The sequence below is a fragment of the Rutilus rutilus genome (assembly GCF_951802725.1).
Source record: "Rutilus rutilus genome assembly, chromosome: 17".
NCBI lineage: Eukaryota > Metazoa > Chordata > Actinopteri > Cypriniformes > Leuciscidae > Rutilus > Rutilus rutilus.
The window spans coordinates 554290-570295 of NC_140230.1; the positions used below are offsets into that span (position 1 = coordinate 554290).

Here is a 16006-nt window from a genome sequence, read left to right on the forward strand (position 1 = left end):
CTTGTGTGGCCAATCAGCTCTGTGATCATTGGTAATCATTAACTTTATGCAAACAAATACTTTTAAATGTTATGCAGGAGGACTGCAGGTTATGGATTCATATTGTTTGCAAAACTATATTAAAGAATCAAATATTGTTTTTTGTTTTTGACAAACCGTTTTCTTGTGTTTGTAGATTTGTTCCATACAGTAATGCATGTAGTTTTCTCAGTGTTAAGCTCTTTTTTGCTTTGTGTGTGTGTGTGTGTGTGTGTGTGTGTGTGTGTGTGTGTGTTTGTGTGTGTGTTTGTTTGTGTGTGTGTGCGTATGCGTTTAAAATCATATTTATTTTGGACACTCGTTAACACTAGCCACTGCACAGGGAAAAAATGCACCTCTTTTTATTTACATAGTTTTATGACATGGTTTTTATTCATCTTATGGGCCCTTTTTAATGTTTTATAAGTTGTATAAGTTGCGAAGCAAGACATGCGCAAGTGACCCATAGCAACACGTTACGGCAACGACACCTCAGACTGACAGATACGTAAAAATAGGCTACTTCAGTTTTGTTCACATTGTCATGTTAATTATAATCGAATGCATTTTGTTTTATTGACCACAATATTATCATTGATATTTGTTTGAGAGGGGCACTTTTGATTCATTTTGAAAAAGGGGCTCGAGCACCAAAATCTTTTGTAGGAGACTTTGAGCTTTGTAAGTGTGATGACGAGGCAGAGGCGTTCGGATCCATGAGCAGATGCTTTATTGGAACACACACAAGTAAACAGAGTAGAGCAGACACGGTAATGCAGAGGCACTCAGGGGAAGTCCAGAACTCGTAGTCGATATCAGGCAAGGGTCGGGGCAGGCAGCAAACGTTCATACAAATGTCCTTGGAAACGGGCTAGGATCGAGAAACAGGGAATTCTAGGAAATAACAGTAGAATGCTCAGAGTTGTACGCCGTGGCAGAAACAAGACTTCGCAGGGAACAGAGGGGAGCGAGGTCCTGATAAAGGGAAGTTGAGTGAGAACAGGTGGCAGTGATAATGAGGATAAGACAGGGATGGAAGGTGATGATGAGTGTATTGAGTCCTAGAATTCAGGGGAGAGTGATCTAGAGAAACCAGGAGGAGGTGTCGTTGAGCGCACCGTGACAGTAAGTTTGCAGATCTTATACATGCAAAAACATCTACATAACACCCTAAAGAAAAAGAAAACATGAAAACGCATCATATGACCCCTTTAATACATTAATACAAATGCAATGCAACTATTATTAAAAACATGATGTATAAACTCAAGCTTCCACTGTTTTCTAAAAGTGAGCTTGAACTGTTTTTTCTTCTCATAATTATGAAAAATGAATATTTCATCAGTCTTTGTCTCCCTCTGCTGGTACAACACAAACACAGAGATATTCAGGCTCTTTATTTACTCTGTAACAAAACTCCAAGCTTTTTGAGTTACTGTGCGTTTATACACATAAAATGATTAATCTATGAATGAGAAACTGTAATTTGCTGTGAAATAAAAGATGTTTCACTGCCGCCTCATCAGGTCTGTCAGAGGATCGCTGAAATCTAAATGAAGTCTTAATTTATAACAGTGAAGTCACTGTATCTTCAGTCTCTGTTGATTCTGTTGACTGTGAGTCTCTGTAGTGGATCCTTATTCACCATCAGATGATCATCAGAAGATCACACTGTCATCTATAACCTAAAATAAAACACACACACAGTCACATATGCAGTATGAGATATTACATCTGTCACATCTTTTCATAAGAAAACTAACTAGATAATCTATATTAATTCATTCTCAAACATGATCATATAGCTTCTATCTGATGCTCAAAGTCACTTTACAAAATCAAAAGCACATGAAAGGTCACTTTCACACAACGGACAGCTGATCCAGAACCAGCATAAATGATCATTACAGTCACTACACATTTAATATCAGTTATTAACAACCCAAATCTCAGATTATCACACACATAAGGCGTCTTTACACAGAAACCAAATCTGAAGCGCCATAAACTCACAAAATGTGCATTTACACAGAATGTTTATTGTTTCTCTGACAAGGAGAACATAAATGCAGAGAATTATTTACACAGGAATTAAAATCACGGGAAATAATACTTTGAACATTACTATTTTAAAACTGCAGTTTTAACAAAGTGTTACAAAATGAATTTAAAAGTAATTAAATAGTAAACAAAGAAATAAAACTCAAGATAAATAAAAATAGATAATTTTAGATTTCCTCTGTGTGATATAGCGATCTCACGCTCTGATGTTTGTCATAATTCTGTGGTACTGATTAGCTATTTTCTATTTCTTAATAAAATTGTTCCAGATGGAACAAATGCTAAATGTTTTTTATTCATCATATGAGCCCTTTTTATTATACAAGTTGTATATTCTGTGTAACTTTTAATTTTGTATACACACTTGTTTCAGCGATGATGTGAGGCCAATCAACACTTTGATAGAGTTGACCAGTGAAATTGAGCCATAGACGCGAGTCATCGCTGCGGGGCGTGGTTTGTGCGTAAGGGGCGTGGGTTTGTGCTTAACTGGTTTGGGGGGAAAAAAATGCAGACTGACCCCGTCACACCCATTGACACAAATAATATAAGTATTTATTATGTGTATGGTCACGTCAGTCAAGCCCGAAGCAAGACACACGCAAGTGACGCAACCCATAGCAGCGCGTTACGGCAACAACACCTCAGACTGACAGATACGTAAAAATAGGCTACTTTAGTTTTGTTCACATTGTCATGTTAATTATAATCGAATGCATTTTGTTTTATTGACCACAATATTATCATTGATATTTGTTTGAGAGGGGCACTTTTGATTCATTTTGAAAAAGGGGCTTGAGCACCAAAATCTTTTTGTAGGAGACTTTGAGCTTTGTAAGTTTGTAGATCTTATACATGCAAAAACATCTACATAACACACTAAAGAAAAAGAAAACAAGAAAACGCATCATATGACCCCTTTAATACATTAATACAAATGTAATGCAACTATTATTAAAAACATCATGCATAAACTCAAGCTTTTCATTGGGCCTTTCTCAATCTGTGTTCTTGTCTGTACTTGTGTTCTTGTGAAACGTCATCTTTTGTGGCCCAAGTACTGTCCCAATACACAAGTTTGCATTTTGGCAAGAACGGTTAAAAATCCCGGAAGTGTTCTTGACACGCCTATTTTACCAAGGATGCATCGGTTGGTAACTTGTGTGAACTTGACGGCAGAAATATCCCAGCATTCATTTTGGCATTCGAGGAAAGAGAGGCAGGTCAATACAAGTCGTTTTTCTACAATTTTGTACGCTATTTCATCACTAAATTCACTTTTGAGAACATTTGATGCGAGAAATCAACTGTGTAGATTTCAAATATTGGCATTTTTGCGAAAATTTATGGCGAATCGAAAATGTGCTCAAACGTTTTCGGAAGTGAGAATCTACATAAGCGTTGCTTTATTGTTATGAATATAGATTACATTGTAGTGTACAGTTGTTGAGTAATCCCTTGAGCTGAGGCTAGGCTTGGGCGATAAAGCCTAGCTGTTATCGTCAATAATTCTCGTTATGTTTGGGAACTGCAGACGGCGTCTGTGCGGGGGTATTATTGCGCAATACCAGCAAGAACACATCGTCTCAAACTGTCAGCAGCGTTCTGTGTGCTCGTCACCTTGTGAGTTCATTCTTCCAAGAACAACTAGCAAGAACGTTCTCCCCAAGAACACAAGTCCGTTCTTTGCATTCTTGGTTTTGAGAAACACCCATTGTTTTCCAAAAGTGAGCTTGAACTGTTTTTTCTTCTCATAATTATGAAAAATTTATATTTCATTAGTCTTTGTCTCCCTCTGCTGGTACAACACAAACACAGAGATATTCAGGCTCTTTATTTACTCTGTGACAAAACTCAGAGCTTTTTGAGTTACTGTGCGTTTGTACACATAAAATGATTAATCTATGAATGAGAAACGTCTCGGTTACTTATGTAACCCTCGTTCCCTGAGTAGAGAACGGAGACGTTACGTCGGATGACGACGAATGGGGTTTCGCTTAGAAAGCCTATCACCTTCGAGTATATAAAACGAGCCAATGGCAATGAAATGCCATGGGTCTGTGGAATTTGCATAGCATAACTCCGCCCCACCCTGGGGGTATATAAGGAAGTACGCTGGCAACATGCAGATATGTTTCTTCGCTGAGGAGCCGAGACTGAACTCAGGCATTCCAGCGGTACAGCGGAAGTGGCAGGGAGACGTAACGTCTCCGTTCCCTACTCAGGGAACGAGGGTTACATACGTAACCGAGACGTTCCCTTTCGTAGTCACTCCGAGTTACGTCGGATGACGACGAATGGGGTTCCCAGTCTAATCACGCCACCTCGGCTGTCTTCCAGTGCCCTGCGTAAGTCTGAGCTCCCTGTCGTGAGACTGGCACGGACGAAGGACTCCTACTTAACACAGGAATACCAAGGTACACTGGGAAGCATATCCCAGAGGAAATATGCAATCATGCCCAACCCGAAGGGGGGGACTTGGAATACACATATGATCCCGAGGGGCTGCATATGGAGAATCACTGGGGTGTCCAGCCGCAGGTGGAATATTTCAACCCCAGGGGTGGCAAGGTGGCTTGCCGAGGGAAAGACACATGCTCAGAGAGGCTTACAGTGGAAATACACATGTGGGGGTCACCCAGAGGGGGAACCATGCACATGGAGGCACCTAGCCAAGCGCGAAAGCTGCCGGTGGCATAACTCTGGCGTTGACGTCGACAGTGCTGGAGGAGACTCAGGGCTTATTAGGCTCACCTGAGGAAGATATCGCATGTATCCCGTCCGTGGAGAGGAATGGCGAGCAAGAGAAGACACCTGAGCAGAATCTAGTACCGGCTAGTTGAAGCGAGTACATGAGAAGAAACTGGCTCCACTCGGAGATTATAGAATCTCGCGAATGTGTTAAGTGTCGCCCAGCCTGCAGCTCTACAGATGTCTGTTAGCGAGGCGCCATGCGCTAGAGCCCAAGAGGATGCCACACTCCGAGTGGAGTGGGCCGTCACACCAAGGGGGCATGGTCAACCTTGCTGCTGGTAAGCCAAAGCAATGGCGTCCACTATCCAGTGGGACAACCGTTGCTTGGAGAGAGCCTTTCCCTTCAGCTTCCCACCATAACAGACAAAGAGCTGGTCTGAGGTCCTGAAACACCGCCTTCTGTCTACGTAAGCACGGAGGGCGCGTACTGGACAGAGCAGTGCCAAGGCTGGGTCTGCCTCCTCCAAGGGCAGCGCTTGCAGGTTCACTACCTGGTCTCGAAAGGGAGTGGTAGGAACCTTGGGCACATATCCAGGCCGGGGTCTCAGGATCACGTGAGAGTTAGCCGGCCCGAATTCCAGGGACGCTTCGTCAACCGAAAATGCCTGCAGGTCCCCTACCCTCTTGATGGAGGCCAATGCAACCAGGAGCGCTGTCTTAATAGACAGGAACTTAAGCTCCACTGATTGCAGAGGCTCAAAGGGAGCACTCTGCAGGGCAGTTAAAACCACTGAGAGGTCCCAAGAGGGTACGAGGGGAGGACGAGGAGGATTCAGTCTCCTCGCTCCCCTCAGGAACCTGATGATCAGGTCGTGCTTTCCCAGAGACTTACCATCGACTGCGTCGTGATGTGCGGCAACATACACTTTCAGGGTGGAGGGAGACAGCCTTCACTCCAACCCTTCTTGCAGAAAGGAAAGCACGACACTGATCGGGCATTTCGTGGGTTCTAGACGTTTAGAAGAACACCAGTTGACGAAGAGGTTCCACTTCAACGCATAGGCATGTCTCGTGGACGATGCTCTAGCGGACGTGATGGTAGCCACCACCGCTGGTGGTAGGGTACTCAAACCTGCCTCGTCCCGTCCAGGAGCCACACGTGGCGGTTCCAAAGATCGGGACGAGGGTGCCATAGGGTGCCCCGTCCCTGAGAAAGCAGGTCCTTCCTCAGAGGAATTGGCCAGGGAGGTGCTGTCGTGAGGAGTACTAGTTCTGGGAACCAGGTGCGGTTGTGCCAATACGGGGCAACCAAAATTACCTGCTCCTCGTCCTCCCTGATCTTGCGCAAAGTCTGCGCACGGACTGCGAGAGGCCGAAGCCGGGACAGCTCGTCGGCCGCCTGGTTCAGGTCTCCCGGGATATACAGTAAATGGCTCGAAGCGACCTCAGATGCTTCTGACTCCATATGAGGAGGTGGCGGGCGAGTTGCGACATACAGCGGGAGCATAGACCACCCTGACGGTTGATGTACGCTACTGTCGCAGTATTGTCTGATCGGACTAGTACGTGTTGACCCTTGAGCAACGCACGGAAACGGTGCAGGGCGAGACGTACAGCCAGCAACTCGAGGCAATTGACATGCTAAAGGCACTGGGGTCCTGTCCAGGAGCCCGCGGCCGCATGTCCATTGCACATGGCGCCCCAACCCGTGGTGGAGGCATCTGTCGATACAACAACATGCCTGGAAACTCGTTCTAAGGGAACTCCGGCCCGTAGAAAACTGAGGTTCGACCACGGGGTGAAGGTCTGACGGCAGGTCGGAGTCACTGGGACTCGGAGCGTGCCGTGTTGCCATGCCCACCTCGGGACTCGATCGCGAAGCCAAAGCTGAAGCGGTCTCATATGAAGCAATCCGAGCGGCATTACTGCGGCTGCGGATGCCATATGCCCCAGGAGCCTCTGAAATAGTTTCAGTGGAACCGCACTCTTGCCCTCCAACTGACGAAGGCAAGTCAGCAGTGACTGCGCGCGCTCGCTCGTAAGTTGCGCGCACATGGCGACAGAGTCGATCTCCATACCGAGAAAAGAGATCCTCTGCACGGGGCAGAGTTTGCTCTTCTCCCAGTTGACCCGAAGGCCCAGACGAGCAAGGTGCCGGAGCACTAAGTCCCTGTGTTCGCAAACCTGGTCTCGAGAGTGGGCTAGGATCAGCCAGTCGTCGAGATAGTTCAGGATGCGAACCCCGTGTTCCCGTAGAGGAACAAGGGCTGCCTCGACGACCTTCGTGAAGACGCGAGGAGACAGGGCAAGCCCGAAAGGGAGAACCGCGTACTGGTATGCCTGCCCCTCGAAAGCAAACCGTAGGAACGGTCTGTGTCGAGGAAGAATGGAGACATGGAAGTAGGCGTCCTTCAGGTCGATCGCTGCAATCCAATCCTGCGGCCGCACGCATTCGAAAATGCGTTTGGCCGTGAGCATCTTGAACGGCATCCTGTGAAGGGAGCGGTTCAAGACGCGCAGGTCCAGGATCGGTCGTAACCCACCAGATTTCTTCGGTACAATAAAGTAGGGGCTGTAAAACCCGGACTTCATTTCGGCTGGAGGGACAGTCTCGATCGCACCCTTCGCCAGTAGGGTGGCGACCTCTGCTCTCATGACAGGGGCATTGCCACCGACCATCGTGAAGCGGACTCCCCTGAAGCGGGCTCATTCGGAACACTCACGGGTTGCACAGTGCTAGAGGGAGGTGTGGAGCGTGGAATAGTCGGCGCTTTATTCCACACCGTAACCCTCAGGTCACCCTGGCCGCCAGCCGAAGTACCAGCTCTCGCGGAGCTCGTAGATCGGGGTGCGGGTGAGGGGACTCTACCACGAAGGTCACTGAGTCTCGACCGCAACCGTGCGATGGTCATGTTCCCGCAATGGGAACATGACTCATCCACAAACGCTGCCTTAGCGTGATCAACGCCCAGACACAGAAGACAACGATTGTGCCCATCAGAGTCAGAAATGTGTCGACCACAACCAGAAGTGCACGGGCGAGGCATCTTTAAAAAGACGTGCCGCATGCAAGCTCTTTTAGAAAGGAGATTTCTCCGCAAGTGTTGAAGCGACCAGGGAGATGAACACACAAACACTGGCAAATCACTGCACAGATAAGCAGGGAATGTGCACTCGCTGGAACTCGCTGTCACACCAACACCTGGAGAGAGGCTCGTCTCGAAGAGAAAGAGAGATGAAACTCAGGATTGGCTGTGGAGTGAAGTACATCAACTTGGCTCCGAAGCGAAAACATATCTGCATGTTGCCAGCGTACTTCCTTATATACCCCCAGGGAGGGGCAGAGTTACGCTATGCAAATTCCGCAGACCCATGGCATTTCATTGCCATTGGCTCGTTTTATATACTCGAAGGTGATAGGCTTTCTAAGCGAAATCTCATTCGTCGTCATCCGACGTAACTCGGAGTGACTACGAAAGGGAACTGTAATTTGCTGTGAAATAAAAGATGTTTCACTGCCGCCTCATCAGGTCTGTCAGAGGATCGCTGAAATCTAAATGAAGTCTTAATTTATAACAGTGAAGTCACTGTATCTTCAGTCTCTGTTGATTCTGTTGACTGTGAGTCTCTGTAGTGGATCCTTATTCACCATCAGATGATCATCAGAAGATCACACTGTCATCTAATAACTAAAACAGTCACATATGCAGTATGAGATATTACATCTGTCACATCTTTTCATAAGAAAACTAACTAGATAATCTATATTAATTCATTCTCAAACATGATTATATAGCTTCTATCTGATGCTCAAAGTCACTTTACAAAATCAAAAGCACATGAAAGGTCACTTTCACACAATGGACAGCTGATCCAGAACCAGCAGAAATGATCATTACACTCACTACACATTTAATATCAGTTAATAACAACCCAAATCTCAGATTATCACACACATAAGGTGTCTTTACACAGAAACCAAATCTGAAGCGGCATAAAATCACAAAATGTGCATTTACACAGAATGTTTATTGCTTCTCTGACGCGGAGAACATAAATGCATTTACACAGGAATTAAAATCGCGGGAAATAATACTTTGAACATTACTATTATAAAGTCTGCGTGAACCGGAAGTTGCAAACAACTTTTCTCCAGTGTTGTGACGTATTTCCCAGTGAAACAGAATATTGGACAGAGGGCAGGGTTTTACTTTAGTGCTCCTCCTCTCCATCTCTGCTCATAGCAGACTAACGGTTTGAGGGGAGTGGTTAAGCGTTTCCCAACCCAAGCCATCAAACCTACATCATCAGAGAGGGAACGCCATTCCAGACCGGAAGTAACTTTTCAGATTTTGATTAAAGATTACCACTGCAAACAAATTTTTTCTGTGTATTAACTTGCACGGATCAATTTTTCACCACAAGACTAGTAATATGCGCTAACAAAGTAAATAGGGTCAATTTTGATTTCAGTTGGACTTTAAAACTACAGTTTTAACAAAGTGTTAAAAAATGAATTTAAAAGTAATTAAATAGTAAACAAAGAAATAAAACTCGAGATAAATAAAAATTCATAATTTTAGATTTCCTCTGTGTGATATAGCGATCTCACGCTCTGATGTTTGTCATAATTCTGTGGTAATGATAGCTATTTTCTGTTTCTTAATAAAATAGTTCCAGATGGATCAAATGCTACAAAGAAATTATGAATTATTTGCTTCACGATGTGAGTACAGGACACTTTATATATACTTTTTAACCACAAATGCTCGTCTTGTACCATCTCTGAGATGCGCCACGCATTGCGTCATCACGTTGGAAAGGTCACGCGTCACGTCATCTGTTAAAGTTATTTGTCTGTATACTCCGGTTCAAAATGTTAGGGAAGGGCGAAAAATTCCATCTCATTTTCTCCTCGAAATTCAAAATCGTCCAACATCTTTGTTTTAATTTATTATTATTATTATTTTTATTTTTTTTGTGACCTTTCCAACGTGATGACGCAATGCGTGGCACTTCTTTGAAGCTGCATTGAGACGGACATTTGAACCTTCAAACCGTTGGTTGCCATTGAAGTTCATTATATGGAGAAAAATCCTGGAATGTTTTCCTCAAAAACCTTCATTTCTTTTCGACTAAAGAAAGAAAGACATGGATATCTTGGATGACATCGGGGTGAGTGAATTATCAGCAACGTTTTTTTTAAAGGACCGGTATTTTCCTGTGTTTTTGAAGCTTTGATTGTGTTTACAGTGTGCAATATAACATGTGTTCATGTTTCGCGTGTAAAAAAACACAGTATTTTTCACACAATTTACTTATCTGTATACCGCTGTTTTCACTGTCCTAAGAACGGGCTGATGACTTCCTTGTTCTATGAAGTCCCTCCTTCAGAAATACGTAACGAGTTCTGATTGTGCCAGCGGTTCCTGTGTTGTGATTCGACAGCAGCTTAGCGCACGTTGCCCGGAAAGGTCACGCCTCTTACCATAACAGTGGAGATGCATGCGCTCAGTGTTATTGTAAACATGTCTTTAATATTACCTTATAAATTTGAGCCGGAATCAGACCTGGAGAACATAGATGAAGAGGATCTATTAGAACAGGGATTCCCAAAGTGTGGTACGCGCACCCCCAGGGGTACGCGAGCTACCACCAGGGGGTGCGCGAGAGGAAAAATGTAATGGCAGTCTGTTTTTTTAAGTGGGATTTTTCCACACAATAAAAAAGTAAACATTTCCTTTGTAAATTCCTTTTCCTTTATTTTAAATAAAAAAAACTATAATTTATTAGTTTTTGATAAAACAAATACATATGAAATGCACAACGACACACCTAAAGTCGCTCACGCACATACAAGCAAACTCTACACCGTTTATATACCGTCTATGCTCTACACACGAGACGCGCGGAACTCTCCGCGCACATACTCATATGAGACGCGCGCGCACACACAAACTCTCCACGCACATACTTATATGAAACACGAGCACACACACACACACAAACTCGCGCACATACACATACTCAGTGTGACCCGAGCACACACAAACTCTCCGCGCACATACTCATATGAGACGCGAGCACACACACACAATACCATAAAGATGTGGAAAAGTCGATCAAAAGTGTGGCTACATCTCTACAGGCTCGATGTCAACAGCGCGCGATGCAGTAGGTCTCTGTGCGGTAAAATAATTGCTGCAAAGACCGGTACCACGGACAGTGCACGGAGTAAACATAAAAGCAGAAAGTTGCTCCGTCTTCAACTGGTAAATGAAGATATACCTTGTTGATCAGTCTGATAGTGTTTATATTGCAATAATGACCAACTGAATGTACACTGCCGTTCAAAAATGTGTTGGTTAGTCCGATTTTTTTTTCAGTAAGGATGCATTAAAGTGATCAAAAGTGACCTTAAAACATGTCACATGTGTAATGTTACAAAATATTTCGTTTTTAAATAAAACTAAATTACGCGGCTGAAAATAACCGTGCTTTCTGTTACTGAGCCTGTGTCTGTCACTCGTCCTCTTAAAAGTGGAAGCTTGTGCGTAGCTTTGTTGCATTATATTGAAACTTTGTTGATGTTGTTATTGTCATGCGTGTTCTGGTTATTTGCGCATGATTAAACATGAGTCTTTATATGGCGATAAAACAAACCTTTGTTGCGTTATTTTTTTGAAGTGGGGATTGGGGGTGCGCCAACCCGGTCGGGACATAGTAGGGGGTGCGCAGGAAAAAAAGTTTGGGAACCGCTGTATTAGAACCTGTTCAAGCACGAATTTTGCAGGATGTTTCACAATGGTAAGCTGTTTATTTAGTAGTTGTCATACTTTTACGTTTGGCTGTTACCTTGAATTGGTTAAATTGTAATGTTAAATGTTACAAACTGTTATAAAAGCTTGTGGTGTATGGTTTTGTCCGTCTGTCGAATTAACGATAGTGTTGTTGAATTTTTAAAATAAGTGCATTGTTTATTCCTACCTTAGTTACACGTGAGCACGAGTTTTGATTAGTAATATATGTTTTATAGGTGTACATGTGGTAACTGTGACAAAATGCCAACAGAGGTTGAAAACATCTGCTGCAAAGAAATACGCACGCTGCGCATGCGTCGCGACTGAGTGCGTTGTTGTGTTTGGGGCTCCGTCGAATTAATTCAGAAACCTTGATTTTCTTCTTTACACTCTTTTACAAACGAACTTTTTCATTTTTATAGCGTGTGAACATTTCTGGAATACTATTCTCTTTAAAAAAAAAAAAACAATCGGATTGCCTTGATATCGCTACTTATATCCAAACTTCCGCTACTAGCCTCAGCCCGCTAGCATTGCACGCGTGGTCGCGCCAATCGATCGTCTTATTTACACCCGTATCACTGAAAGCTATAATTCGCCATCATAGCACATCTGCTATAATGGCGAATATAACGGATGTGTGTCTAACATTACCTTTGAGTGCAGGTGAGGACACGTTCGAGCTGCATTCTGTGCAGTTAGAGCTGGAATCCGTGGAGAAGCAGATCCGCGACCTACTAGAGAGACAGGCCGAACTGCGAGATCGGCGATCCGCGCTTGAAACATCACGCGCCGATGCTCACAAGTCAGTGGTTAGTAACGTTAACCTTTTTACTCCGAACTCGTCTACTCCGTGTGTTTCTCTGCCCAGGACGCGATCATCCCTAGTTTCATTCACTCCGGTACCGACACAACACCATGGACCCTGGGTGATTCCACAGCGGAAGACGCGAGCCCGGACCAGAGCAGGGACCTCTCCGCCCCTCCCGGCCTTCGAGATCTCCACACGGAACCGCTTCTCCCCTCTACGCGAGACGGAACGCGACGCTGTGATCATCGGCAGTTCCATCGTCCGGCATGTCCACGCCACCATAGGTAAAGGTAAGGTGCGCACTCACTGCTTTCCTGGTGCTCATGTTCTTGATGTCGCTGCGCAGGTCCCCGAGATCCTGAACGGTGACGAGCGCATCGGAGCTGTCGTACTGCACGCGGGAACGAACGACATCAGGCTGAGGCAGACGGAGGTTCTGAAGAAGGACTACAGGAGCCTGATCGAGACGGTACGCAGCACATCGCCTGAAACAACGATCATCGTGTCTGGACCGCTTCCCACGTACCGACTAGGACATGAAAGGTTCAGTAGATTATTTGCTCTAAATGAATGGTTAATGTCATGGTGTAATGAACAGAAACTGCTCTTTGTAAATAATTGGAATCTGTTCTGGGAGCGACCTAGGCTCTTCCGCGCTGATGGCCTTCACCCCAGCAGAATCGGAGCGGCTCTTCTGTCGGACAACATCTCCAAGACGCTACACACCATATGACTAGTAAGTCAAAGTCCAAATCACACTCTTTGCTGTCCAAACTTAATTGATATAAGTACCAATGTAGAACATTATATTGAAACTGTGTCTATTCCTCGTTTAGTGAGGTCAAACATTAAATCTACTGTAGAATCTAGGAAAAATCTAATTGTGATTAAACCAGAAAATCTCAATATTAGTGTACAAAAACAATTTCTAAAGCTAGGTCTTCTAAACATTAGATCACTCACACCTAAGGCGGTTATTGTGAATGAAATGGTCACAGATAATAGTTTCGATGTACTTTGCCTTACTGAAACCTGGCTTAAACCAAATGATTATTTCGGTCTTAATGAGTCTACTCCTCCTGGATACTGTTATAAGCATGAGCCCCGTCTGATTGGTCGTGGCGGTGGTGTTGCAACAATCTATAAAGATATTCTTAATGTTACCCAGAAAACAGGTCACAGGTTTAATTCGTTTGAAGTACTTGTGCTAAATGTTACTCTCTTAGATGTAAGAAAGAAATCCCTATTATCTCTAGCCTTGGCTACTGTATATAGACCGCCAGGGCCTTACGCTGATTTCCTAAAAGAGTTTGCAGACTTTCTCTCAGATCTATTGGTCAATGTCGATAAAGCATTAATTGTTGGAGATTTTAACATACACATAGATAACACAAATGATGCGTTAGGGGCTGCGTTTACAGATTTATTAAACTCCTTTGGGGTCAAGCAAAACGTCACTGGTCCCACTCATCGTCTTAATCATACGCTAGATTTAATTATATCACATGGAACCAATCCAACCGATATAGATATTATACCGCAAAGTGATGAAGTCACTGACCATTACATGGTCACTTGCATACTACGTACTGCTGAAATTTGTCATGTTGCGCCACGTTATCGACCAGGCAGAACAATCCTTCCAACCACTATAGATAGATTCTCAAATAGCTTACCTGATCTATCTCAGTTGCTCAGTGAACCCAAACAAACAGATGAACTAGAGGAAATGACTAGCACTACGAGCACCATTTTCTCTAGTACATTAGACATCGTTGCACCAATTAGATTAAAAAAGGTTAGAGAGAAAACGAAAGCACCATGGTACAACAGTGCTACGCATGTTATCAAGAGAGAAACTCGTAATTTAGAGCGTAAATGGAAACTAACTAATTTAGAGGTCTTTAGAATCGCGTGGAAAGACAGTATGTCACGTTATAAAAAGGCCCTAAAAGCAGCCAGGGCTGAGCACCTCCGCAAACTAATAGAAAATAACCAAAATAATCCAAGGTTTTTATTTAACACCGTGGCTAGACTAACAAATAAACAGACATTACCTGAGCAAAATATTCCGTTACAGTTTAGTAGTAATGATTTTATGAATTTCTTCACTGAGAAAATAGAAAGCATCAGAAACACAATTGTAAATGTACAATCTTTAATGGTGTCTTATGATTCAGCCTCAATTATCCCTCAAGAACAACTACACCGCTTTACTACTATAGGACAGGAAGAGCTAAATAAACTTATCACTTCATCTAAAACAACAACATGTTTATTAGATCCAATACCCACTAAACTACTGAAAGAAGTGTTACCTGTAGTGGAAGAGCCTCTCCTCAATATTATTAACTCGTCTTTATCTTTAGGTCATGTTCCAAGAATATTCAAGTTGGCAGTTATAAAACCTCTTATTAAGAAACCACAATTAGATCATAATAATCTAGCAAATTACAGACCGATTTCAAATCTTCCATTTATGTCTAAAATACTAGAAAAAGTTGTGTCCGCTCAACTGGGCTCTTTCTTGCAAGAAAATGATATCTATGAAAAATTTCAGTCAGGATTCAGGCCGCACAATAGCACTGAAACTGCGCTCGTAAAAATTACAAATGATTTACTTCTAGCTTCTGACCAAGGCTGTATCTCAATACTAGTTTTACTCGATCTTAGTGCTGCGTTCGACACTGTAGATCACAAAATACTCTTAGATAAACTACAAAACTACACTGGTGTTCAGGGACAGGCATTAAACTGGTTCAGATCGTACTTATCAGACCGTTACCATTTTGTCTGTTTAAATGGGGAAAAATCGATCATAACTCCAGTAAACTATGGAGTGCCGCAGGGATCTGTGTTAGGCCCTCTGCTATTCTCAATATACATGCTGCCACTTGGTAATATTATAAGAAAACATGGAATTAATTTCCACTGTTATGCTGATGACACTCAATTATATATTTCATCACGACCAGATGAAAACAATAAATTATCTAAATTGACAGAGTGTGTTAAAGATATAAAATACTGGATGACGTGTAATTTTCTGCTATTAAATTCAGATAAAACGGAGGTATTACTTATTAGTCCAAAAAACTGCCCACAAAACCTCTTACAATACAACTTAAAGGGTCTTACAAACAAAGAAGGGTGTCCTGTTACTTTATCCTCTACAGTAAAAGACCTGGGTGTTATATTAGACCGCAACTTGTCTTTTGAAAATCATATTTCATATGTTACAAGAACAGCCTTTTTCCACCTTAGAAACATTGCTAAGCTACGTAAAATGCTATCTGTTTCTGATGCAGAAAAATTAGTTCATGCATTCATGACCTCGAGACTAGATTACTGTAATGCCTTATTAGCTGGTTGTCCTGCATCCTCAATAAACAAGCTACAGTTAGTCCAAAATGCAGCCGCTAGAGTTCTTACTAGATCAAGAAAATATGATCATATAACACCAATTCTATCATCTCTACACTGGTTACCTATAAAGTTCCGTATCAATTACAAAGTATTACTACTGACCTATAAAGCCCTAAATGGTTTAGCTCCCCTGTATTTAACGGAACTTCTATCGCCCTACAATCCATCGCACTCTTTAAGATCACTAAATTCGAGG

At 43.2% G+C, this 16006-nt stretch overlaps 2 protein-coding genes across 6 annotated transcripts in view; one reads left to right on the plus strand and one right to left on the minus strand.

Moving 5' to 3' along the window:
* Positions 1-727: 727 nt before the first annotated feature.
* LOC311306983 (NLR family CARD domain-containing protein 3-like) overlaps positions 728-16006 on the minus strand; it is a 31904-nt gene continuing 16625 nt past the window's right edge. For 2 of the 5 annotated variants that reach the window (XR_014630240.1, XR_014630241.1), the window contains exons 9-11: positions 8258-8462; positions 3921-3998; positions 1215-1423 (exon numbers count right to left, since the gene is read on the minus strand). Coding sequence is in view for 2 of the 5 variants with exons in the window: in XM_084435662.1 (XP_084291788.1) it covers positions 1697-1703 (7 nt within the window). In the remaining 3 variants the exon portion in view is untranslated. Of the gene's footprint in view, positions 1704-3920; positions 3999-8257; positions 8463-16006 lie in introns of all 5 variants that reach the window. The other 3 variants (XM_084435662.1, XM_084435663.1, XR_014630242.1) reach the window with 2 other exon arrangements.
* LOC311306985 (uncharacterized protein) lies at positions 11463-14356 on the plus strand. The gene is made up of 2 exons (XM_084435664.1): positions 11463-12927; positions 13030-14356. Exons 1-2 carry the CDS (start codon positions 12194-12196, stop codon positions 13115-13117), a joined length of 822 nt encoding a protein of 273 aa, XP_084291790.1. The 5' UTR covers positions 11463-12193; the 3' UTR covers positions 13118-14356.

Excerpts from the sequence above, each read along its gene's own strand:
- LOC311306985 (XM_084435664.1), top strand. The coding sequence starts at position 12,194 with ATGGCGAATATAACGGATGTGTGTCTAACATTACCTTTGAGTGCAGGT. Across the intron at positions 12,928-13,029 it reads TACCGACTAGGACATGAAAG|GCTCTTCCGCGCTGATGGCC; the intron begins GTTCAGTAGATT and ends GGAGCGACCTAG.